Source organism: Anguilla anguilla, chromosome 13, assembly GCF_013347855.1.
Source record: "Anguilla anguilla isolate fAngAng1 chromosome 13, fAngAng1.pri, whole genome shotgun sequence".
NCBI lineage: Eukaryota > Metazoa > Chordata > Actinopteri > Anguilliformes > Anguillidae > Anguilla > Anguilla anguilla.
The window spans coordinates 443,206-469,295 of record NC_049213.1 but is presented as its reverse complement, the minus strand read 5'-3'; the positions used below and the strand labels follow the sequence as shown (position 1 = coordinate 469,295).

The 26,090-nt window shown below is 42.0% G+C and overlaps 3 protein-coding genes across 5 annotated transcripts; 1 reads left to right on the top strand and 2 right to left on the bottom strand.

The window, feature by feature from the left end:
* Positions 1–604: 604 nt before the first annotated feature.
* ccdc51 (coiled-coil domain containing 51) lies at positions 605–5,496 on the bottom strand. 2 transcript variants are annotated; one of them, XM_035389157.1, is made up of 4 exons: positions 5,418–5,496; positions 3,833–4,211; positions 2,055–2,219; positions 605–1,551 (listed from the first exon to the last, which is right to left on the bottom strand). In XM_035389157.1, the coding sequence occupies exons 2-4, from the start codon at positions 4,154–4,156 to the stop codon at positions 760–762; spliced, it is 1,281 nt and encodes a 426-aa protein (XP_035245048.1). In that variant the 5' UTR covers positions 4,157–4,211; positions 5,418–5,496; the 3' UTR covers positions 605–759. The 2 variants fall into 2 exon arrangements, with proteins under 2 accessions (XP_035245048.1, XP_035245046.1); XM_035389155.1 differs by having other exon boundaries at positions 5,368–5,472.
* Positions 5,233–10,656, top strand: tma7 (translation machinery associated 7 homolog). The gene is made up of 4 exons (XM_035389160.1): positions 5,233–5,573; positions 6,714–6,769; positions 6,975–7,062; positions 10,414–10,656. The coding sequence occupies exons 1-4, from the start codon at positions 5,558–5,560 to the stop codon at positions 10,446–10,448; spliced, it is 195 nt and encodes a 64-aa protein (XP_035245051.1). The 5' UTR covers positions 5,233–5,557; the 3' UTR covers positions 10,449–10,656.
* LOC118211738 (deoxyribonuclease gamma-like) lies at positions 10,541–24,914 on the bottom strand. 2 transcript variants are annotated; one of them, XM_035389159.1, is made up of 11 exons: positions 24,868–24,902; positions 24,254–24,287; positions 21,381–21,466; positions 21,016–21,104; positions 20,474–20,560; positions 17,165–17,277; positions 13,584–13,696; positions 12,521–12,678; positions 12,284–12,380; positions 12,027–12,099; positions 10,541–10,999 (listed from the first exon to the last, which is right to left on the bottom strand). In XM_035389159.1, the coding sequence occupies exons 3-11, from the start codon at positions 21,459–21,461 to the stop codon at positions 10,839–10,841; spliced, it is 972 nt and encodes a 323-aa protein (XP_035245050.1). In that variant the 5' UTR covers positions 21,462–21,466; positions 24,254–24,287; positions 24,868–24,902; the 3' UTR covers positions 10,541–10,838. The 2 variants fall into 2 exon arrangements, with proteins under 2 accessions (XP_035245050.1, XP_035245049.1); XM_035389158.1 differs by lacking the exon at positions 24,254–24,287 and having other exon boundaries at positions 24,868–24,914.
* Between the last annotated feature and the right edge of the window lie 1,176 nt (positions 24,915–26,090).

The window sequence follows — 26,090 nt, the reverse complement described above, 5'->3', positions numbered from 1 at the left end:
TCATCTTAATGTTAAAATATCATTTCTAATGATGCTAAAAAGCCTAAACTTGTCATTTTAATTTAAGAGTGGTCTCTCCTAAACTACAGATGTGCTTTGTGCATTTTGAAAAAACATTTGCCAGACGCACTTGACTGACAGCTTCACGGTTTCATGACGTGGACGCAAATGAAGATGCGCAAGTTCCCACCTTCACAGCTTCTGTAAACTCAACAGATGCTCAGCTTTATATGCTCAGCTCTGTATTTTATTACTTTTCAACCAGTCCGTTTCTCTATTAAAACCTAAATATTTACTCTTTTAAAAATTAAGAGACAAGTAAAAGATTGTGACTATCGAGTGCAGTACAGCACAAGAAACTCCCGTAACAAACCGGAACTTCTGTTAAGAAGTTTGACAGAACAGGAAACCCAATAGCTGGAGGGTCTACACAGAACGTTTACCACATGTTGGAAGGGCTGCCACACTGAATGATAAATATGGTCACCGCAGGTATGCAATGGATCTATTGGTACTGTAATATAGTGAAAACAAATACATTCTAAATGAATCAAGTAATTTGGTGAGCCATATATGTTGGTTGATAAATTTCACAGACACCATATCATTATTTATATTTTATTTTGGAAACATTTTATTAGTCAGTGCATGGTTCAGCTTCCCTTGTACACCAAAGAAGAAAAGCAATAGCAGCTCTAATTTGACTTTCGCTCATTTATTTTAATAGCGCTAGCACATTGATTACTGGAGCAACACTGATCAACTGCCTCTGAAAATTATGTACAATAGAGGTAGCGTAACAGCAAAAGCAGTGTATGTCAGAACTGTGTTGTATAAGGTGGTTTTATTAATCTGGTTCCCAAGCCTCTTCTCAGTCTGGGCCAGCCCGTGCATGACGTCCTCGGTCTCGCACACCAACACCGGTGTGTCCGGGGCACTGACAACTACCTTATCAGCACCATAGTGGGTCTCTATCGACGCCCTGACGGCCTGGAGCTCGGACTCCATTTTGCCCACGCTCTCCTCCAGGTGTCTCAGCTGTGGCTGGAGCCCCTCCATCAGAGTTTGAGCCTTCTGGGTGGAGAGCAGCAGCACCTTTAGGGCGGACTCAAAGGCACTGGGGGAGGGGCTCTGTGGGGTGAGGGTGGGGCTTGGGGCGAGGGCGGGGCCTGGAGCTGTCCTGTCCTCCTCCTCCGTCCTCTTATCCCGCAGAACCCCGCTCAGGGAGTCGATAAGGCCCCTGAGCTCCTCCTGCTGGGCCTTGTGCATGCCTGCTTGCACCCGTATGGCCTCCTGCAGGCTCACAGGCCCCTTCTGGGCCTCCAGCAGCAGGCCCCTCAGCTCCAGGAGCCGGACCCTGTTCACGTAGGTGGAGCCCATGACGCCGATCAGGGCGCCCAGCACGGAGCCGATGACGGACCAGTTCTTAGTGCGCTCCGCCCGGGTTCTCTCCTTCTCGTGGCTCTCCCGCACCGCGGCCGAGAACAGGGAGAACCTCTCCCGCTCCGCCCCCTCCGCGTTCTCATAGGCTGTCCGCAGGCGCCGCTCCTCCTGCACGCACACAAGGGGGCAGCGGTGAGACTCAGAAACTATTCATTCTTTTATGTGACTTTAAACTAGGCCTTGACTCCTGTGAAATGTCTGGAGGGGGGGATTGCAGTTTGTCAGAATTCTGGTGTCCTGCAAGCTCATTGGTTCTACCAAGTTTTACTCAGTATTATGTCACAGGTTAGCAGGTGAGCTGGCTTGAGTCACCACCTATACACAATCTCAATGTAACAGAAGAAGTAACTGACCATTCATTTGCTGGTCTGAACAGGCATCTAAGCTTGAAGGTAAAGATGATGGCACAACTTTTCAAGACTGAAAATGATTGGTTCTTTATTAATAAATACAACTCTGCAATTAACACGTTCAGTTACATTCATTTAGGTTTCTGGTCTATTGTATCGAATGGTCTGTTACTGCTTGTGGTCTCTTCATTCTTTCTCTCGCTGATGTCACCTATGCTGTAACCACGAAGACCTCGGTGGTTCTCCGGACGTGGTGCTCACCTGCAGCAGCTTGTGCTCCAGGGTAGCCAGCTCCAGGTAGTGAGCCTCCTCGCGGGACACCCTGTCCAGCCGGTCTCGCACCTCCTTCAGCCTCCCCTGCAGGGCCTCCACACCCACATGGGCCTCGCGCACCATCCCTCTCGCCACCATGAAGGCCTTCTCCGCCTGAGGAGGCACGCGCGGTGCGTAAGTATTTGGACACCGACACTATTTCTGTTGTTTTGGCTCTGTACTCCGGCAAGCAGGATATTACATATCACAATGAATATGAGGATAAAGTGCAGACCGTTAGCTTAAATTTAAATGTATTTACATCCATTTCCAGTGCTCAATATAGGAATTATGCCCTTTTACACCCAACTGAACTATCTCTGATGTTAAGCTACATTCCTTTTAAATCAGCACATATATAGCAATCCAACTTTCGCTTCAGAAGAGTCACCTCTTAATATCACAATTGTGCCCGGATAAGAATACCACCACAATCCATGCTACAGACCCAAAACCCTCCACTCCATGCTACAGACCCAAAGCCCTCCAATCCATGCTACAGACCCAAAGCCCTCTAATCCATGCTACAGACCCAAAGCCCTCCAATCCACGCTACAGACCCAAAGCCCTCTAATCCATGCTACAGACCCAAAGCCCTCCAATCCACGCTACAGATCCAAAGACCTCCAATCCATGGTACAGACCCAAAGCCCTCCACTCCATGCTACAGACCCAAAGCTCTCCAATCCATGCTACAGACCCAAAGGCCTCCAATCCATGCTACAGACCCAAAACCCTCCACTCCATGCTACAGACTCAAAGCCCTCCAATCCATGCTACAGACCCAAAACCCTGCAATCCACGCTACATGCCCAAAGCCCTCCAATCCATGCTACAGACCCATAGCCCTCCAATCCACACTACAGACCCAAAGCCCTCTAATCCATGCTACAGACCCAAAGCTCTCCAATCCATGCTACAGACCCAAAGCCCTCCAATCCATGCTACAGACCCAAAGCCCTCCAATCCATGCTACAGACCCAAAACCCTCCAATCCATGCTACAGACCCAAAACCCTCCAATCCATGCTACAGACCCAAAACCCTCCAATCCATGCTACACACCTAAAACCCTCCAATCCATGCTACAGACCTAAAACCCTCAAATCCATGCTACAGACCCAAAACCCTCCAATCCATTCTACAGACCCAAAACCCTCCAATCCAAGCTACAGACCCAAAACCCACCAATCCATGCTACAGAGCCAAAACCCTCCAATCCATGCTACAGCCCAAACCCTCATATCCATGCTGCAGCCCAAACCCTCATATCCATGCTGCAGCTCAAACCCTCATATCCATGCTGCAGCCCAAACCCTCATATCCATGCTGCAGCCCAAACCCTCATATCCATGCTACAGCCTGCAGGGCTGCCAACCTCAGGCGAGACTGTAAAGGTCCAGATTCGACACCAGGCTATGGAGCCCGTGCATGAAATAGAACAGTGCCTATGTGGTTGAACAGGAAGAATCACCAACAGTCCCCAGGAAACATTTTAACAGGTTTTTGGGTAAACAGCTTATATAAAACACCACACCATGTAAGTTGAGCTATACTTTTTGGCATTCCACCATTTTCTATGAGGTCAGCTTGACTGCCTTTAAAGGGTTCTGCTCATCATTTCCATTTTCTCCCAAACTGGTTAAATATGGAAAAAATATCTATTGTGAACTACTGTGTCACAACCTGTATATGGCAGTGTATGGAAATAAAGATCGATTGACTTACCTCTGTTACATTCATTTGGGCGTCCTTCACTTCGTTTAGGCCCACAAACTCTTCGTACTTTACCCACCAGTAGTTACCCGTGGCCGAGGCGGTCCGCGCTAAGTTCTGCCCCCATTGCCGTCCCAGCTCTGTGAAGTTCTGCAGGGCTGCCACTGCGCGATGTTGAGCAGCCCCCGTTTTAGTGATTTCATCTTTTGGGCTTTGGTGGGGAGTGCAGTATCCTCTACTGGCAAATATTTCCCCTTTAACCTTGCCAGGGAGCCGACCAAGGTAAGAGCTTGTGCCATAGCTCCGTGATAAGATCAAACCACCCCTGTATCTCATCGAAAAATACCGTTACGTTAGCCACCGTGGAGCCGAAGGACACTTCTGCGGGCACCTGTCGAAATCGAATTACGTATCAATTTAGATACAACAACTCATACAGCATGACATGGTTAAGAATCATAAAGATATTTTCCGGCCGACACCTTTTTTAATAGCGAATTGCCCAAATATGAAAAACATCGGGCTTGCCGATGTTTTCCCCATAATTTACACATTATAGTCATTCTAACACTACTTTGCAGACATTCAGGTTTGCTGGTCCAATTTAACGTTACGAAATTGAAGTCCACAGGTCAAAGTACAGCAGAGAAAAATAATAGCAAAAGCCAATAGTCGTTGCCATTTATTTCTTAAAATGAATTGCACAATTAAACTTTGAATATCAAAATATGAATATGAATGGTGGAACGCGGAAAACAAATGGATGTACGTCCCGCACATGCGCACTGCGCAATTCGCTCATGAAGAGTCGGTGCCATAGACGTATATGTCTATGGTCGGTGCGGTCGGTACCGTTTCAGCACTGTTCTGTTCGGTAGAACGGAAAACCAATACCAACCCTGGTACAAACGAAATATAGCCTAACACAACTGTATGATTGAGAGAGTCACAATTTCGAAAGGCACCATCAACTTGGATCAGACAGCCAGACAATATTGTACAGTGTAAATTAGTTCTGCTACGTGCTAGCAAGCTATATTTTGTATGACACAGAGCTAAGCAAATAATTACAGAATTCTGTCGTGAATAAATGATTGTTATCAAAACAAGATAAGAGGACTGTCTTGGAGCTAAAATAGCTTGTTAAGTATCTCATTTATTAGCGTTATATGAACTAAAAAAGGTCAGAATGAAAATAGCTGAAGACCATGGAAATCACACAAGTTGTCATAAATATTTCCTTAAAATAAAGGTATCGTGACATGTGTTGATAACGGGTGAAGAATCAAATTTTGATAAGTAGCTAGCGAATAAATTAACTTGTCGCCAAGGAGTTGTTACTCGTGTCCTTTGGCAAATATACCCGATATGTACCCAGCAAGCTAACCTTCGTTGTACAAATTGCTTGCTAGCTATTACTGTAGTTAGTCATTGGAGTGCCTTGGGGCATTGCAGTTATACTAACGTTGGTCTCTCTAGTTTTCAGGTGTTTACAAAAAGGCACTGACACACTGCAGCCATATAAACAGAAAACACTACTAACATACCGGTTAGCTACTCAGTGTCGTCAAACTGAACTTCACATAGAGTAGCCTACGTTAGCTTCGCTCTTCCAGAATGACAGTCAAATTGTACTCAGGCATGTAAGGGACATCCTTTTTCCGGTTAGAATCATTGGGTCCTAACAGCGCGGAGCTTGGAATTAACGGTAGTGCGTTTGCCGAAGTAATCGCCGACATGTCTGGAAGAGACGGTAATATAATGAAATCATTTCATTTTTACATGGACCATAAACACTATTTTTTTACTTCTAACTGTAGTAAAAACGTGCATGTTATTAAAACATGAGCTGTCTGTGTTAATTGCGTGGAACATTTCATCTCTAAGATTGCTAGCTGGCAAACTGGCTTGCTAACAGTTTGGGGTATGGCTAGCTATTATGATACAGTCAGTTCATGCTCAATTTCTCCATCCCTGATTCAACCCCGTATTCTAATTAGTGTTAAAACGGGAAATTCCTTTATTGAAATAGCGTTTTAACTGACGTCATCCAAGGTTAGATGGAGTTGGGGCATTATCAACTGCGGCCTAATTACATCGTAAAGGTGGAGTAGAAGTGGACGCTTGGTGCTGTCAGATTATGCGGTGTAGCTAATATTAATTCGGCCCTAATCGCCTGATACACGTGTTGCAAGTCGGTTTAATATTAGAATAATCATTTCTGATTATACTTTTGTTTACACTTGTTAATATGTTAACATGTATTTTGTTTGGATCTACTATTCATTGTTCTATTTTTAGAATTAGCTAGAAACATCTCCGCTTGCTAATAATGCCAATCTTCAAGACTGATATGAACATTTCATTTGCTGATAATCCCTGTATATACCCAACTATTGCTAGGTAAAGTGTGCGCGAAGTCGCGAGATGGTCTGAAGACATTAACGTCAATTTGTAAAAATTGTGGCGTTATTGTCTCCCAGTCCTCGCTTCTGGAGGCACGTTATTGAGATTGTCCGAGAATGAGTAACCTATTTAAGATTAAAATAACTTTGCATAGGTCCGAGCACTGGGTAATCTGTAGCTTTACCAATGGCAGCCAGACCTTAGCAATTAATTAAGCGCAGTGTACAATAATCGTATTTGTTGAGTAGAGGCTAGGCGTTTCGTAAAGCGTTTCGAGGTTAGTCAGTATGTGTTTCTATCTGCAAGACCTAACGTTACACTAGCTGAGTGTTTGAAATATTTAAAGATGTGCTGCTTTCACCTTTTTTTAAAAATGAATTGTTGAAATATATTCTCATTACGACTTAAATACAGTGTGTATGGAGCTATAGTCTGCCAGCTATTTACACTGTTTATTTTATTTTTGAAATCCTCCTTCACAATTCAGGTGGGAAGAAGAAACCTTTAAAACAACCTAAGAAGCAGTCAAAGGATATGGATGATGTATGTAATTCCTCAATTTCATGATTGTATGATATCTGAATCTTTTAAAACCTGTATTGGAATTCACCGTTGGCCTAACATCTTAAGGAAGCGTTCATTTCTTGAATGAATATATTCTGCATGATGATGTTTGAATCTGAATGGTAGATCTGTTTGTATGGGCCATCATTCAGTACATCTGCCTTCTGCGGTTCTTTACCTGCAGGATGAGGTAGCCTTCAAACAGAAACAGAAGGAAGAACAGAAACAGCTGGAGGCAATGAAGGCGAAGGCTGCTGGGAAAGGTCCCCTAAGTAAGAAAGAACCTGCTGTGTTCATTAAGTGATACATATAATCAGTCAGGATTGTTAAATCTCCTGTCTTGTGCAAGAGGTCTGAGAGTATATAGTATTGTGCAAAAGTATTAGGCACCTGTAAAAAAAAATGCTGTACAGCTAAGATGCTTTCAAAAATAATGAAATGAAAGGTTATAAATATCGAAAAAATAATATAAAGAGCAGTAAATAGTTAAAAACTAAATAAAATTAATGTTTGGTGTGACCACCCTTCGCCTTTAAAACTACATCTTAGGTACACTGTCCGGAAGTTTTATAAGAAAATTGGTTGGTATTTTGTTCCAAGCATTTTGGAGAACTTGCCACAGTTCTTCTGCAGATTTTGGCTGTTTTGCTTGCTTCTGGCTCTCCAGGTAATCCCAGAGACCCTTGATCAAGTTTTTATCTGAAAAGTAGTCTATTACTTAAAATATTACTTTATTTAACAAAATACAAAAATGTATTCATGCAAAATTCATGCTTGGAAATCTCAAATTTGCTCTTTTCTACTGATACACTAATGCAGAAAACAAAAAATAAATATCTAAGACCAAATATATAGCTACTATGTATTATATTTAAAAATCTAGGTTGCCTAAGACTTTTGCACAGTACTGTGTGTGTGTGAAATATACATGCCATCAGTCATATAAATATGTCAAAAAAACACATTTTATTTATTTAAAAAAATGTAAAAATCCTTGAACTCATAGGTCGCCATTGTTATTACCGTCGCAATGCAGTCTGGGTAGTGACGTCAAATGGTTGCACGGGTCTCCTGTCCATGGCTCTTTTTCATTGAGCCGCATTGAAAATGTGTTCTGTTCAGCCTTTCGATTTGAGCCAGAGCGGGACATTACTCAGCAGGAAAGCACCGAGGACAGCCCTCATCAAATAAATTGAAACGGTGAAGATCGAAGGCCTGAGAAGACGAGGGTAGGGCATAAGAGACGGTGTCTGTACAGAGGAGAAGAGAGTCGGGTATAAGAGATGGTGTCTGTGCAGAGGAGAGGAGAGGAGAGTCGGGTATAAGAGATGGTGTCTGTGCAGAGGAGACGAGAGTAGGGCATAAGAGATGGTGTCTGTGCAGAGGAGAGGAGAGTAGGGTATAAGAGATGGTGTCTGTGCAGAGGAGAGGAGAGTAGGGTATAAGAGATGGTGTCTGTGCAGAGGAGAGGAGAGTAGGGCATAAGAGATGGTGTCTGTGCAGAGGAGACGAGTGTAGGGTATAAGAGATGGTGTCTGTACAGAGGAGATGAGAGTAGGGCATAAGAGATGTGTCTGTCAGGGTTCTCACTCGGCCTGGAAAACTTTGAAAACTTGGAAATTTATCTACTAGTTTTCCAGTCATGGAAAACACCTGGAAAATGAGAAAATTTACAAAATGTGCTGGAAATATTTGTGAGGTCCTGGAAAATTGTAGGTTATGCTAAAAGTCAAGCTATTAAAAAGTATATTTAGATCTGAGACTGCATAGTTTTCTGTATTTTTTCTGTATTTTTCTCTGCTTTTCTCATTTTTATTAGCTGCTGAGATTACACGGCAGCACAAAGTTTTGTTATGGTACTTGCACATTGCCCCCCCCCCCCCCCCCCCCCCAGTCCACCACCGGCTTTGGGCTACCATTGTCCATGTTTCATGTCTGTAAGTCGAAGTCATGGAAATTGTCCTTGAAAAGTCCTGGAAAATGATTTCCAATAATGAGTGGGAACCCTGGTCTGTGCAGCAACTGCTCGCCAACAGAGGCAGAAAAGTTTTAAGGAGCTCTGCTATCTAGTCCCTCGACATTATGGTTCAGACTATCGTTTTTGGTGAAACTGAAACGTGTACATCATCCCCATTAATTTAAATGACGTAATGTTATTATTGATTCACGTTGTGTATATATGAACTTGCGCCGGTGATAATGCTTCCTTTAAATGCATAATCCCTAATGATAATATGTGCTGATACACTAAGGTGTTTAGCTGTATATCCCGTGTACCACATCACAAACAAATTGTGTGGCATTGTATTGATGTTTTTCATCATTAATAACTGCAACTGCTGGACAAAACAACTGAGTTAACCATTTTACGTCTACCCAGAGTGCATTGCACGTCTAAAATAATGGTGATCTCCATTGGTCAAAATTTCTATTAAGTAGGTTTTTTAATTAAAAAATAACTGAAATCTTTTGTGTGGTATTTACAACATAATGTTCATAGTTGAGGGCATTTACAACATATTAAGCCCTCAAGTCTTAACAGGCGGGTTTTTTGTAATACGTCTGCAGTGAGTAAAGATATGACACTAGATGGCAGTAGTATTCCTCTGTGTCCTTGTCTGTTGCTCTTATTGGTCTGTGCCCAGGATATAAATTCAGGCATTCTGCATTCTCTTTAGAAGCAAAGCACCTCATGGACCTGGCTTATACACTATATGACCAAAAGTATCTGGACACCCCTTGGTCTGTGGCTGTTTTTCATGGTTTGGGCTAGGCCCCTTAGTTCCAGTGAAGACAAATCTTAATGCTACAGCATACAGTCACATTTTAGACAATCACTTTCATATTTCTGACTGCACGTGACCCTGTTTATCTGAGGCCAGTCTGCACACTGACCCTGTTTATCTGAGGCCAGTCTGCACACTGACCCTGTTTATCTGAGGCCAGTCTGCACACTGACCCTGTTTATCTGAGGCCAGTCTGCACACTGACCCTGTTTATCTGAGGTCAGTCTGCACACTGACCCTGTTTATCTGAGGCCAGTCTGCACACTGACTGCACATGACGCTGTTTTTCACCCCCTCATCCGCAAGCGCATTACCTGCGAAGTACCACCAGACCACTGCCCTTTTGGCTTGAGGAGAGTGAAAGGCAGAAATGGTTGTGTGTGCTCCATTTTGTGCATAGGTTTTAACAGATATGAACATCACACCGCCTCAACGCGTGCATATGCATAGATGGTTGATTTTAAAATCATTAAGGGAGCCAAGAGCTTAAATGCCAAAGTATATATTCTTTTTATTTGAACAGGAGTCCTTCCAACCTTATTCATCTGGAGTAATATTGGTTGATATCTTAGTGCTGTCTTGTCAAGCTGGTGGTATCATGCTCTGGTTGTTTATATTGTTGTCAGCCAATAGTGGACGGTTGTGATCATTTTGGCTGAGATTTTAATTTGGCTTTTTCTGCTTATTTGAATGATACTGTTCGCTACAGCCCTTCTGTGATTGCAGGTAGTTATTATAAACCATACGTAGGCCTGCAAAATCCTCCGAAGTTGAGACAAATTTTTTTAAATAAAAACTTTTGATCAGTTGTGACTTTTTTGGTTTTGTTCTCCGTAGCTGGTGGAGGAATCAAGAAGTCTGGGAAAAAGTGAGATAACATCACCGACAGACTGCAGCTGCGTTCTGTCTGAAGCTCTGCTCATAATCCCTCAAGATGCGCTCTGTACTTCCCTGTGTCCGTTGTAAAAAAAAAAAAAATTTAAAATTTAAAAAAAATGGAATGGAGAAGTTACCTTTCAACTGTTCTTTTTGGTTGTCATTGTAATGAGAAAACCTGGAAATAAAGTTTTGTAACTACTGTGCCTTTGTGTCCTTAATGTTCAGTAACTGGATGAAATTTTCTCACTGTTGCTGAGCTAAAAACTACAACAGCAAAATAGCAAGTGATCCTTCATTTTTTAGGGTTATTTCCATGAATTAATGATAACAATCACTTCATCTGCATCATACAAATTTATTCTTGAAAAAATTGCCTGCGCTTGTTATTTTCTATTTGCTTCAAGGTCAGTAATCTGCAACCTTAACATTTGGATCTCCAAATTAAGCTTCTCTCGTTCCAACAGAAGGTTCCCTCTCTTCAGTTCCATCACGTCTTCATCGTCTGTGTTCGTTTTCACCTGGGCCGGGTGTTGGTCTCCAGAACCTGAGAGCACAATTGTGTTGTCTCTTAATTCACAGTACCTGTCATTGCCATGCGAATGTCTGCTGTTCTGTTTCTTTAGAGATGGGCGAAACTGGGCATGGGTGAGTGTGGGAAAGTGTTTTACGTGTTGTAAATTTAATGTGAAATTTTGCACATGAAGGAATGAATAGAGTGTGGGGTAAATGGGTTTGAGACTGCAGTTTCTGTGTGGGGTGTCACATGCAGAATGTAGAAACAAGGCTCCCAGCTTCTCTTCAGACTACTGGGCCCTGTTTCACGATGCAGGATTACTGAGTCGGCTGGATAACTGCGCTGAGTAAAACTCGGAAGAGCTTGTTTTACTACAGTCCATGTTCCAGAATCGGGAAGGTTCTGGGTTTTACTCAGGACAATTCTCCGTCCCCCTCAGTATTCGCGAAGGAGGACCGAGGTCTCTTCAGAAACATGAAGATGAATTTACATGATTTAGGCCACACTCGTATGCTACGTATGCACAAGACCGCAAATGACAACGCCGAGCCGATGCGCTGCCGATTCACGGCCCGGTTGCGCATACTCAACGTGCGTTCTTACGTCCCTGCGGAGCTAATAAACTCAACGCCTCACGGGAGCGATCCAGGAAAGTTATGAAAGACAGCAGAAGAAGGCACAAATCAAAGAATATGGCGGCTTCCTCTTGTTGCCTGCTATAGCACCCCTCGCTGTGGCGCTTGACACTGTGTTTCACGCTTGCGCTCCGCTACGAATTTCAGGTGACACGTTTTAGAACGCAATGGTGCGTGAAACCGGCATGTAGCTCGAAGCGTCTGCGTTCACGTGCTTGCGTAGAGTATGCTTCGGGCGATGCCCTTGGGCTTGCAGCAGATTCTCTAATACAGAGTGACATCACTTCAGGTTGATTACCTGGCCCCAGGGGTGCGACCAGGGACACCCAGCTGGGACCCAAACTTGATTAATCTCTGTTAGTGGCCAGAAGCTCTGTACTGTGGTCCCTAACCATCATACTACACTGCCGCACTTGGGCTACCTTTACTTTGGCCGCTAGGTCCACGGGTCTTCAGCTCCACCTCCACAGGGTAGTGATCACTCACATGAAGAGCCTGCAAAGGAAGGCCTGTCGGAGTCATCTCAGATTTTGCACACTTTCAGACACGAGCTGAGTTTGTGTTGGTCATCACCACCATTTGCCCACCCCCCTCCCAGCCTTGAGGGTTGCTCTTGTAGGACCTTAACGTGTGTTTACAATACATGGGGAAATTCATATAATGCTGAAGAGGAGCTCACCTCTTCCTCTGTCAGTTCAAATGCTTTCTGGAAATTGAAAGGTTGAGCAGAGTTTGGAACCACAGCGTTCAGCATGTCATCTCCATAAACAACGATCCTGTAAGATTTCTAGATATTATTCTGCAGATTGTTCGTTCACCTAAGCGTTCACTCAGGTTATGTGTATAAGTGATAAAATGTTGCATGCGTTTAAAAGGTTGATACACTTAAAAAATGTAACACTATTTGTACAGTCACCTATCATAGCTGTTGGCATTCCCTGTACTTGCTGTAGTATCCACGTCATCTCCAATCAGCCAATGGAAATTCTTGTCACTACGGATACGAATTCCCTTCATTTTCTTATTGGAGACGTAGCCACCATCTGCGTTGAAGTCTCCAAGGATCATAACATTCTGAGAAAGGGAAGTTATTTGGAAAACTGCACAGTAAAATATTCATTATAAAGCAGACAGAATATATTTTACTCTGATAAGATTACATTTGATAAACAAACAAGATAGTACTACATACCAGTAGAAATGCTGCTTAGCAAGGTAAACACAAAAGCACTTTGGAAATATATAGCATGATATATATGAAATATATAGTATGAGTATATGTTGTATATGTTGATGTTTTAAGGAAGTAATACTGTGACTGGTTTGGTTATGCCTCACTCTGCGTATGCCTGTTCAAGCAGGTGGAATGGTGCTCATGTTATAATTTAAAATGAAAGCATATGTGTCAAATGATGATAGTTGCCAACCTTGTCAGTATCAGAATTCTATAGTTAACACTACATCACCAATAGATAAAAATGTATCCATAATGGTCAATTTATTTTGACCAATTACTTGCTGAATCCACTGAATTTACTCGCCATTCTGATTAAATTTCCCTTTAGTGTCTCTCCAATGGCAGTGGTCTAATGAAAGGTTCATTATTAGAATGGTGATGTCACTTGTGACCAGAGCTTTAAATGGTAAATAAATGGTAAATGAACTGCATTTATACAGCGCTTTTATCCAAAGCTTTACCCACGGATTTGTTTGTTACAGCTATTAAATTTCGTATTTTAACCCTGAAAGTTGAAAACGTTCTAGTTTGATGCATCTTTTGGAAATTCATGAAAGGCTATGACTTGGGACGGTATGTTCTGAACTGCAATACAGCACCAGAAAAAAACCCCCTATTACCAACTAGAAATTCCTGTTCTGAATCAGACAGGACAGAAGGAATGCACAGGTTCAGGTGGTCTGGTGGGTCTGAGCGGTTTGTGATGAAGCCCAGTGTTGTGTGGCCTGTGGCCTCCACTCACATCAGTCTTCCACTTCTCCTTCACGGTCAGAAAGACGTCGTACAGCTCGTCCAGCTCCTTCTCTGAGTCATCAGGCTTGGTGTGTACGGGGATCAACACCAGGTCCTTCAGCACTGTGAACAGCACACCCAATCATGCAGCATAGCACATAACACATAGCCTACACATAACCTGATTTTGAAAGGAATTTGACATATTTTCAAGGTGCATTGTGGTCCACCATATGAATACCTAAATGCGAACACACACACACACACACTTGCGCACACACACGCAAAACCATTCTCCACACACCCTTAATTAAGATGCAAGCACCTGAAGGGGGCTGGAGCCCTATTGTTATTGTTATTTCTCTTCTACAGTTATTATTCTGCCCTTCTCCCTTTTCCAGAAAAATGGCAATGGAGTACTTCAAACTTTTGTTGCTTTTTCATAAGATTTGGCCAGTATGTAGAAGAACCAAAGCCACACCCTCACAGAAATTTTGATGCAAAAAATCCTGAGGTGCTGTAACAAGCAGTCAAATTCAAAACTTTGAGAGGCCGTAACTTTTCAACTTTTTGTCGCAGAGACAGAAAACACACCGCCAGGACTGCCTCTTCAAACAAAATCAAGTGAAAGTTGGAAAGATGTGTCCATTAGATTTTCCGCCATTTTGAATTTTGTGAATAACACAAAACAAAATCTTCTCATAAACCTCTTTATAGAAACATTTGTGCGTAGCATGTTTGTTCTGGTTCCTAGCATGTTTGAAAAGGAAAAGTCCCCGCATCAAAAAACAACCCTGCAACATGCAAATTAATCAGTTCCATAAATAACAAAATATGTAAATGAGGCTACGTCTGTCATCCTTGTGTTAATCATTTGGTGGAACATAAGGCAGTGCTATGGCATCAATGTGCAGTAATTTTGGACACAATTGGATAAAAAACATGGCTGCCACAAGCGATTCTGAAAAAACAAAGGAAATGGAACATTCAGACTTTTCTAAATGGTGAAACCAAAACGTATAAAATACCCTTTAATAAAAGCTGAGAATCTGCACTTTAACCAATTGCTTGATTATCTAAAACTGTGGGACAGAGCCAGATCAAGAAAAAAAATCTTTTTTCCAAACATTATGGAGCTCACTAAATAATCTGTAATGTTTTTAACTGTTTGCAGACAATTACGCACTCCAAAAACAACTTCCTGCAGTTACATGTAAGGTTTGTTTATGTCAAATATATTTTTGTGTACCAAGTATATGTTACTGAGTAAAGTGTGTTTACATATATTGCTGTTAATTCATTGTAACAAAAAGTGTAAAATAAACTACTAATTCAGAGAAAATCCTTCAAACACAGTTAATGTCCAGTGTTCCAATCAGGACCATGCGTACTCTGTGAGAGGTGATTTAAAGTAAAATACTTTTAATAGGTATGTGTCCACAGGCTTTGTGGTTACTTTTGAAAAATCAGTCACTTTATACCATGGAAACAAGGTCCATGGACTTTACAGTCTGTCACTGACTTAAATTAAGCATTGAAACCTAAAACACCATAAACCAGCAGACACTGTGGGCCTCCAGGACTGATATCTGACACCCCGCTTTTAAACCATTTAACTGGCTCGCATACATCAAAGGCTTCTATTGGTTCTAGTCATTTCATCGTAAATGAAGCAACCGATTCAGATAAAGAGCAATAGGCAGCATTAGATCTATAAAATAAGGGTTGGGACACAGCAATTCTAGAAAAGGAGTAAATTAGAGTTTTAAGAAATCTATTTCTTTAGTATATTTGTTTTCCAAAGTCAGATGGCTCATTCATATGTTTTGGCCCATTACTGCAACACCTTCCATTAATGTGGAACACATGTGTCGCCAAGGGCTGCTTTCATTACTGCAGCAGTCAGCCAGATGGGCTGTGCAGCCATTGCACTTGAGCTGTGTGTCACAAGCTACCCCTGTTGTCCACCAGAGGCCGCCAGTTTTCCTTTGTCCTTGTGTTTCATGTCTCTTTAAGAGTTAATTGTTTGTGATGATTAGATTATTAGCTTATGTTCGCTTTCTCATGTCTGCTCATTATTGCCTACAGGTGTTGTCTTGTGTATTTAAGTGCCCTGTTTCCAATTTTTGCCTTTGCTCATGTAAAGACCTTTTGATTTTTATTCCCTGGTATTCTCTCAGCACTTGGGTCCACTCCTTGAATTCCCCTTGTGACACTGTGGACAAACTGGGTTCTGGGGACCCACTGTGATGCTGGATTTCATTCTAACCTTTATTGCCATCTCAGAATGGTAACAAAACACTAACTGCACTTAGACACTTTAATTACCAATTGTGTATATTAAAGCCATATTATGTCAGAAATAGCCATGCACACTATGAATAATATTTCATATTCATATGAGAGCACATTTAGTCATTAAGGTCAGCATTCATTCTCTGTAAAGAGCTGTATGAGAAATGATTCTGTTAGAAATCATTATATCAAAGACTAGCACAGTGGTAACCAGCACTGTTGGAGAATGCTGTAGGTTTTCACTCCAACCCTAAGAAAGCACACCTCATTCAATAGCTAGAGATTTTTTGAGCTGCTAATTAATACAGTTGAGTGTGCCAAATTAGGGTTGAAATGAAAACTTACATGAGGGTAGATCTCCAGGAACCAGTTTGGTTACCACTGGACGAGCAGGTAAAATCGCTTGAGTTGTAATTGCTGAAAAGGTGGACCCCCTGGTCACTGAAACGAAACCTTTTTTGTGGAAATTGAAATGAGTTCAGAGTCACAGCCAGGGCCGAGATCCTCAGGCCCAAATTAGGGACTCGCTGCGCTGCACGCCATGCATGGTTGGCAGAATGCAGCCATCCTATTGGCCAGGGCACAGAGGTGATGCTCAGTGAGGTGGGAGGAGCCTTCCAGACTAAATCGTCCTATCCTGTGTGACACCATGGCCGGCTGTCGCCCTGTCTCATCCCAGGGAGTGACACTATGGCCGGCCGTCTCCCTGTCTCATCCCAGCGAGTGACACTATGGCCGGCTGTCGCCCTGTCTCATCCCAGGGAGTGACACTATGGCCGGCCGTCTCCCTGTCTCATCCCAGGGAGTGCCGGTACAGCTTTGACTCAGTTCTTAATCTCAGGCCACATGACTACACCAAGGAATTTAGCGCTTGTTGGACCCATCATCCAGCAATGTCAGTAGATACATACATGATAATAAAATAAGTCCAACAATGCACCGTGCATCATCACGTAACCAAGGTAACTAATTATAACCTATTTAAAACACGAGTGATGGGAGATTTTTGATGTTCTCTGGCAGCCATCATGCCAGCTGAGGAGCTCTGGCAGAGCTTAGGGGTTAGCATGTAGCATGCAGCATGTACAAGGCATGGGAAACAGCGATACACGATCAGCCGTACTAGCCATCTGAGTTGTCTTGCTGTTTATGCATGCTCCATACAAAAGAACAGACTCATTCGGTTAATTCACTAGGTTAATTTGTTCTTTTTCATAGGGGCTCCACTGGTATGCACACTGTACTGTACACAGTCCAATACTGTAAAATGTTTTGTTAGTCTGAATTGTTTCTTACCTGTGTTCAGGCAGGTGAAGCGAAGAATATATGGCTCTCGGGCAAATGCATCCTCATCTCCCACCTGGTTATCTTCATACTGGTAGGAACCCACTAAATCGACCAAACCATCCCTTCCACACAGGAATATATTAGCATTATTGGTGTTATTAGGGCCTGGAATGTTTGTCATGCTGAATTTCAACAGTTACCCTCCAGGTGTCCCTGTAGGTACCTGTTGAGTTCCGAGTTGGCAAGTCATGACATGACATGAGCTAGAGAAAGACACTTCATGGGCAGCTCAGGAGAAGTGCTGCTCTATTCTGGTTCGACCAGCAGGAGTTGCTAGGGAGCAGTGACACGCCCATTTTATAGAAACCTGCCTCCCTCTGGGCAACACTGGAGCCAATCAGGCATTGCCCTGCAGAGCTGCTAAGTCATAGTCAACACGATCTGGCTTTGAAAGTCATTTTTAAAGTATGAATTTTGAGCTTCACACTAAAGAGTTAATACAAGCAAACATGCCTAAGATGTGTTCATTTTTGTCTCTCAGTGATATTGTGAGAAGGTATTCATCCTTTTATTTCACCTCAGCTCAACTGTTGTAACTCCTTACCTGTCTATTCCACACACCTGATACCGGTACCATGTTCATTCGCAAGACTTGTGATGCGGAACCACAAGAGAACTCTCATTACTGAGTCCTTGAATCTCTGCACCGACTTTCAATGGCTTTCAGAATTGATTTTACAACTTTGTTCATTTTTTTTTTAAGCAATTCTTGGATTGACCCTTGATTATATTGAAGAGCTTTTCCCACCCCATATAACAGTAATGAAGCTCTCAACTGTTCCATAGTCCACTCTAGAAACCCAAGGAGAACCCTGCTTTCTTAGCTAAGGCTCCTGGACTCTGAATGTCTTTATTAGAGCAGCAAATTCAGCATTTTTCTTTTAAAATGCATACACTTGCTTTTCACTATGTATTAGTTTGGTATTGTTCTTTTTTACTTTTAATCATTATCACTATTTTCCCGATTCATAACTTTTTCTATGAATGTATTTTAAGTACTGTTTCACTTTGATTCAAAATCTCTGTAAGGCAAATCGTGTATCCTCAAAAAATTTAACAGTGATAGTAACAAATAAAGTCTGTAATAAGGAGCTTTAAAATGCTTCTTGCAGGTTCAAACCCTGTTTGTCAGTTGGTAACTCTGAAGTTCATATGTCTGTGGTTGCACTCTGCTTAATAAGGATGTGGTAAGCCTGCTAAAATATTGTCCAAACATAAAAGTATACAGAACATGTGGCAGGTGTATTTGGTCAGGAAGGTTGTTCTCCATTGATAGATTAGACTACAGATGCTTCCTGTGAGAGGAACTTGCTATTCTGCTGCAGAGCACTCTTTGAGATGCATCAGGTTTTATTCAAGATTTGTGGAGATGGAGATGTACATTACAACCAGCGCCAGTTTTTTAAAGGAACCCCGTTTTGTTAGAAAACATTATCAGTTTAGAGCTGCTCTCATTGAACAACATCTAAATTGTTGTTCTCTCATTGATGGCCTTCTAAAAAAACTTACAGCATTCAAATATATTCAAGGGCAAAATGGAAGTGGATTATGATCCAAGAAGGGATTAATCCAAGAGGTCTAATGAGCCAAAATGGAACTATTGAATTTTTTTCAGGGGGCTTTTTTGTTTTTACCAAATCATAACTGCTTACATACAGGAGTCAAAACATGCAATTGACTTATGTACTATGCCTATGTTGTTCAAAATGAACTTATGTTACATGCTTTTAACTCAGCTGATATGACTATAGCCGCGTTTCCACCAAAATTACCCGGAACTTTCAGTCCCAGGAACTACTTTACCAGGAACTAAAAGGTTCCTTCAGCCAATGGTTGTCTGCGTTTCCACCGGGGTCTAAAGTACCGCGAAGATTAGGCAAATTAGCCCACTGACGTTGTCGTCGGTCCATCTGTCATATGATTTCTTCTGTAACCCCATACTACCACCGAAGTAGCCTACATTATTTTCTAATAACCGGGACAGCCCGGAGGGGTTTATTCCACATATATACAACGGGTTACCAACAATGACTATATATGGTTACTTTTGTATTTATTGATTTTCATATATCCTGTCAAACACATTCATTAACAGCAGAAAACATGCACACGTTGTAAACAAGTTGCTGTTTTATTACTTTCTCGTCGTCAATTCCATATAGGCTAATCGCAAAATGACAAGAATAGAACGAAAACTCGGACTTGCGTGAAAATGTAAATTAGTAGTGGTACAGCCACCGTTTGCTTTCCTTCGAAGTTACTGCTAGCCGAGCAGCGAAGTGTGCCCTCCAGATGCGAACCATGCACCATAAATGAGTCCATAGTCTTCCTGGTCTTTTCGTGGAATTGAAAAATGGCAGTAAAATTGAGTAAAATTACGGCAGTCTGAAAAAGCTAAAGGGAAGATTACTAGAATTAACCTGTTATTTTACCCGGATAAAAAGTGCGGAAGGTGATTTCCAGTTTGCTTGTACTGTATCACCAATGTTAATTATGCAGAACTACCGCACACCTCACATAACTGTATCAAACGTTTTGAGTCAATTACAACGGGCTAACAAAGAAAATCCGGAAGAAAATATTCAGCAACCGAATTAATCCGTTTGAATGTTTTGGTAGCCTACGTAATATGCTGTCCCAGCACGAATGCTTAGCATTTTATAAAACGAATACTAAAGCAAGAAAAGAACAGAAGAGCACACGTTATAATTCCAAAACGTTGACAGGCTATAACCAAAAGTAGGCTACTGCGCCGCAAAACATACAAGTTTGATTTGAAGTTATTATGAAAATAAATTGGTTTGCCGCTGCATATTTTCAAACATGGCGGGTAATGGCGGAAAATAAATACAACACAAATGCTACGAGTACTCGACCAATCAGAAATGTTCAGCGCTGCAAGCTCCACCCAAAAGGTTCCTGTACTTTCGGAAAGTACTACCCCCCGAGCAGGAACGTTTTGGGGGGTAAAACAAAGCCCCCAGAACTAAATTTAGACCCTAGTTCCTGCGGTGGAAACGCACTGAGTTCCTCAAAAGGTTCCTAGTTCCGGGGTATAGTTCCTGCGGTGGAAACGCGGCTATAGTCATGGGTTTGAATCAGAAATTTCTGTATTGATTTAGCAAAGTCCAATACAGACCAGAAGTACAGGGTGATGCATGGAGCGGAGCAATAAGACTAAGGAATCTCTCGGAGTTGAGGACTTGCCTGTCTGTGGCTTATAGAGTGGAAGCAGTCAGGTACCCAACAGAACTTTACCTGTAAAGAAACATGAACTGTTCCTTGTACCTGGACCTTCCCAAGCGGCTGCTTATTTTCAAGGTGTAGGGGTGTTTCTGGTTCATCCTGTAGTGAGACAAGTACACAAAACCATCAGGAGTGGAATACAAGTCCCCACATGCTGAGATTCCATTTCACCTACATGACATACGGCACAGGTATACTGTTCACACTGCAAGAGGGGAAGGGGTACAGTCATCCACTGTGATTTGAAAATCACCTTAATTTGAAAATCTGTACTTATGTGCTCAAAAAGGAAAGAACAACCCCAAATGGAACAGATTCATTAGCCCAGAATGAAGGGAATCTCGCCTGGGAAAAGACAACTACCAAGCTGAAGAATGAGGAGAGCTGTGGTTCTTAAGAGGACATCACAGATGTGTTCTTGTGTGCTCCATCTCTCCCCATTTGTGAGGTTAGATTTTTAAAAATTTACCCAGTGAAACTTCATTTATACAATGTCCCGGCAGGGCAATATGTGTCAAATTGTTTTTTTTGTTGGTATTTCTGGATTCACTTACTTGTTTAGCTCCTTCAAGAACCTGTCGACTGAGTTTCCACTTACGTCCACCACCTCCAGAATCACAATGATGTCATAGCGTGACACAATCTAGAGGGAAGTGGTGGAGATCCAAACATGAAAAGGATTTCTATTGCATGAAATATTGCATGTTTTCTATTTACTAGTGGTTAATCCTACAGGAATTTATTCATTATAACTCAGTGCCTCATCATACAGAAAGATTATTAGTAAATAAAAGTTCATTCTTTTATGTTAATGTAAAGACATGAAAACAAATTGCAGACCTTGGTTAAAAATTTAGGTTTAGAAAACTGATCTACCGGAAAATAAGACAGTAGCTATACAAGAAAGCATGTATTTTACCTTTACAAGAATGGATAGACGAGTGGGGTCAGATATTTTATGTAGCCCAAATTTCTGGATGTTAAAAGATGCGATCTTCATAGTGTCTGAAAGAACAAAACCAGGTCAAAACCTAGTATATGGCTGGACCGGCCGACCAATGGTGTAACTTCATCAATCAGTGACTCAGTCAGAGACATTCACGTTTATAGGGCTGGCCCTGCTGTTGTGGCATTCAAAGATATCATTTTTGCTGTTTTACTGCTCCAGGTCTTTTATTGCCCCGCACAAGATCACAACAGCACCATCAGCCCGCACCCCCGACCCCAGGTAACCACCACCACTCCCCCCCCCCCCCCCCCCGCCCCCACCAAGTGTGGGTGTGGTCATGTTAATGCCCAGCATTTGCTTGTAAAACCTGTTTTTATTGTAACAACTTTTCATTTGTAAAAAAAAAACCAGGAAATTCTTCACCTTTTTCCCATAAAAGTTAACTGCGCCTTAACTTTATACGCAAGTCCGCCATTTGCCTCGAGTGTTAAAAATATGCCTTTGAACAGTGCTGGGCATGTCCAGCTGGTAGGTGTCATGTTTCCTCTGCTCTCTAAATCCTGAAGGTTTGAACCTCTATGTAATGGCAGACATTTCCTTAATGACTGTTACGTATGGCTGAAAAACTATTCAGTACCGCTGGGAGTTTCACCGTGTGGTGCAGTCAGTAAACCCTGATTGAGTTAGCTGGACGTATATCTGATCACTCCTGTCTGAACAAGTTGGGGTAATCGTCCATTCCAAAGTTGTGTTAGAGTAATGAATTTTTTTTTTTTTTTGTTTTGTTAGTGTCGGCATTGTGTAGCCTTGGTCACCCAGCTTACACCTCTATGGTTATAAACCTGCTGACCTGGGTACTTTCCAATATTTGCTTTCCAATCACGCTATCTGAGGAAGGATACAGTAAAACAAACTGGAAGAAGCTTTCAAAAAAAAAGCTTATCAGCGTCTAAGCAGGCACCCAGCCTCTGTGCCCCTCGTGATACAGAAAGTGGTCCTAAACACTGAGCTGAGAGATCTATGATAAGATATCAAGATGTGATGGTCAGGGTTCTGAAGCCCACTCTCAGAATAACACAAAGAGATACGCATACACTGAAGCAGTGATATCCCTGATCACTTTTAGCCAAACATCTAATAAATGCATTGTGATAAACAATTGAATGTGATCATATTAAACTGACATATTGTAATAAGAGCCATTCATCACAGACCAGGATGAATAAAACAATTTCAAAGGAATTTCATTAAAACTGAAGATATTTTACAAAAGAGATCCTCATTCCTGGCTCTGTGGAGCTGAAAGGTGGGCTCAATTTGGTGTTACACAGTTGATTAATTAAAGTGGTTGATTACACAGTTAATCCCCTCGCCTTGGTGTCTTGGGTCCACACTGGTTGCTGATTTTAAGTTGAAAGCAGAAAACCAGAAAACCCTGCAGCTTTCCAACTTCCAGGATAAGGGACCCTAGCCCAGAAACATTTGCTGGCCTTACACTAGATAATATTTAAAACGGTTTCAGTCTTAGAAGTCATAATAAACTCTTGCCAGTCTTAACGTCCCCATCACAACTTACGATTAGTGTGAGACTGTATTTAGACGGCTCCCACTGAGTTTGTGGCAGTCTTTTCTCCTCTCGATTGCTCTGACAAAATCAAACGTTTAATATTATCGTAAGTCTTTAGTCTTGGCAGTCAATGATGCGATTTATAATCTTACACTGCCAACAGCTAACAGGTGCGCTGCCTTTGTCTGACATCAGCATGTTGATGTGTAAGTTTCTGACAGGATGAGGAGGGCTAAAATAAAAAAAATCTCCAAAAGAATCTGTTTGAATTTCATAATGTATGAAGCTACACAATTCCCAGTCTTTGCTTAATTTAAATATGAATGCACCTCTAACACTAAAAACCCATGACTGGGGACAGATTGTTGTTAAATGTGAGAGATTGTCAGACTTTGGTTGTCTAGAAGTGGTCTAATGCATGGTAGGCATTAACAGCCTTCTTAAAGGCAGTGTTCCCATGCCCCCCCTCCAAGCCCATGGTAATGGAATCCACCTGTGGAATGCATGAATGCAAGCAGGAAAACAACACGCAACAAGATGGCCTGGATAACAACACGCAGCAAGATGGCCTGGATAACAACAAGCAGCAAGATGGCCTGGATAACAACACACAGCAAGATGGCCTGGATAAAAACAAGCAGCAAGATGGCCTGGATAACAACAAGCAGCAAGATGGCCTGGATAACAACACGCAGCAAGATGTCCTGGATAACAACACACAGCAAGATGGCCTGGATAACAACACACAGCAAGATGGCCTGGATAACAACACACAGCAAGATGGCCTGGATAACAACACGCAGCAAATGGCCTGGATGCCCAGTACTCACTACTCCCCTCTTCATGCCATTCTTTTACGCAAAGCATCAAGAGAAGAGAAGTAAAGCTCCACTCAGTCACAAATGTCCCAATAAAGTCCCTGGTGCACAACTCTGTCATCGGTACACAACTCTGTCATTGGTGCACAACTCTGTCATCGGTACACAACTCTGTCATTGGTGCACAACTCTGTCATCGGTACACAACTCTGTCATTGGTGCACAACTCTGTCATAGGTACACACTCTGTCCTTGGTGCACAACTCTGTCTTTGGTGCACAACTCTGTCATCGGTACACAACTCTGTAATTGGTGCACAACACTGTCTTTGGTGCACAACTCTGTCATCGGTACACAACTCTGTCATCGGTACACAACTCTGGTCTTGGTGATGGTTTTTGTTGCAGCCAATTATTCCAGCTTATTTTCTGAACAGCATATAACGGCGTCAGACTCACCAAGGATGGATGCCGCCTGCCGCTGCAGTTCATGCTATATAATATGTCAAATCAAACAAAGGATCAAGCTACTTCAATAACTATGAACAGAAGTTGGTATAAAATGCTGTAATAGATGGGTTTTTTCATGCATCCCCATTAAAGGGAGAGGCCCCAATACCCTGTTAGAGGCCCCAATAGCACAAAAGCACCATAAAGAGAGGAATGCAAGAGGAGATACTACTCTGCCACTGCATTTCTCAAGAAAACATGAAGGTTTACAAGTTGAGGCAGGTGCTCACGGTAATAACTGGGGCCCCTTTGATTCTTCATGCTGTTCGTTAAACATTTCTCTAGTAACATTAATCATTAACTAACATTTTAGTGGAAAAGTAAAACCCAACAGAACATAAGTCTCTGGTCCATTATAAACTGATCCAACTACTCTGAAAAGCATGCACACTGACAGAACCAAAACCACAATCCTTATATTTTTTGCAACACTGTAAATAGTAGGGCAAAGCATGCCTGAAATTGGATGCCCACACAAACAGGTTAGGCTTATCCACAGACCCACTGAATACCTGTGGAGTTCAGGGAGAAAAAAAAACACAGTCATCCTGGACCTCACTTACCAGTTCAGCAGGGAGTGCAGCACGGTCCACTTGGTTTGCTATATCGCGCAGCTGTGACACTGAATGGAATGGGAAAGTCTTTTAACTGGACCATCTGGCGCCTGATTGGCTGAACTTGTAAGTGAGGCCCAGCCTGCAGCTCGGGTTAAAGCAGGCTACAGCCTGTGTGAGATATTCCAAAACAACCTTCTAGTTTTCTTTCGGTGAATTCCTGCCTCATGCTGAAATCTAGAGGAGGGATGGCCAGTCCATTATAAGTACATCTCTCCCTTGGCAGGGGTCATCACCCCCAGAAAGTGGGGTGGGGAAAAAATGTACTGTACCAGTTCTATAATTGTTAACTCAATATTTCAGAACACCTCCCTCCCATAAATGTATTTATTTTCAACAAAATGATGGGGGCTTAGATTGCTTTACATGTTACACTGAGGTATATCCTGTACAAAAATGTGTGTAATCCACATGGAGTGTTAAAGTCCCACCCATCCCAAAAAAGTGACTGGACCTAGGACGTGGTTTGAAACAATGAGAACATTTTTTAAAATCGTATCTTCTCATAAGCAAACGATTACACAGCCTCTTTCTCAAAACAAAGTGTTTTGCATATCAGCTGTTAGTTAAAATAATTATATTAAAAAATTGTATCCTCAGATTTACGATATCATTAAAAAAACTACACATCATCGAGCTCCCCGTGGCATGTTTTGGCTAGCGAGAGCTCAATGACATAAAAATCTGTTGAGTAGTTGTGGACAGGACTTTAACGCTCTAATAAATATAAAAATTCAAATATGAATTTCAAATACATATATTCAAGATACTATCCATCCGTGAGTCTGTGCGGATTGAGCATGTATCTTCTGTCTGTGTCTCTGATCGTATGGGGTAGTACATGAAAAAGATCTTGACCACTCATTGTTACATACACCGGCAAACATTGCACAAAGACGCACATAAGTTTTTGGAATGTGTTACATCTGCAGTGTGGAAGCTTAAAATGCCCCCTTGAAGAAAACCTTTATTTAATTTTTATATATTTTCTCAAAGGCAGCCCCATGGTCTTTCCTTGTTTTAAAAGAACCAACATGAAACATGATTTTAATATTGTTATATTATATGGCACTTTTGTTATGAAGAAAACTGAAAGCATTTTACAGTGGAGAGGAAGTTCACTCTCTGGGTGATGCACGGCAGCCATTTTACACCAGAACACCCATCACACC

Excerpts from the sequence above, each read along its gene's own strand:
- tma7 (XM_035389160.1), top strand. Across the intron at positions 6,770-6,974 it reads AGTCAAAGGATATGGATGAT|GATGAGGTAGCCTTCAAACA; the intron begins GTATGTAATTCC and ends CTTTACCTGCAG. Across the intron at positions 7,063-10,413 it reads TGCTGGGAAAGGTCCCCTAA|CTGGTGGAGGAATCAAGAAG; the intron begins GTAAGAAAGAAC and ends TGTTCTCCGTAG.
- LOC118211738 (XM_035389158.1), bottom strand. The coding sequence starts at position 21,461 with ATGAAGATCGCATCTTTTAACATCCAGAAATTTGGGCTACATAAAATA. Across the intron at positions 21,105-21,380 it reads GTCTATCCATTCTTGTAAAG|ATTGTGTCACGCTATGACAT; the intron begins GTAAAATACATG and ends ACTTCCCTCTAG. Across the intron at positions 13,697-17,164 it reads CTTCACCTGCCTGAACACAG|TGCTGAAGGACCTGGTGTTG; the intron begins GTAAGAAACAAT and ends TGCTGTTCACAG.
- ccdc51 (XM_035389157.1), bottom strand. The coding sequence starts at position 4,156 with ATGAGATACAGGGGTGGTTTGATCTTATCACGGAGCTATGGCACAAGC. Across the intron at positions 2,220-3,832 it reads CCCAAATGAATGTAACAGAG|GCGGAGAAGGCCTTCATGGT; the intron begins GTAAGTCAATCG and ends GTGCCTCCTCAG. Across the intron at positions 1,552-2,054 it reads TGGAGCACAAGCTGCTGCAG|GAGGAGCGGCGCCTGCGGAC; the intron begins GTGAGCACCACG and ends GTGTGCGTGCAG.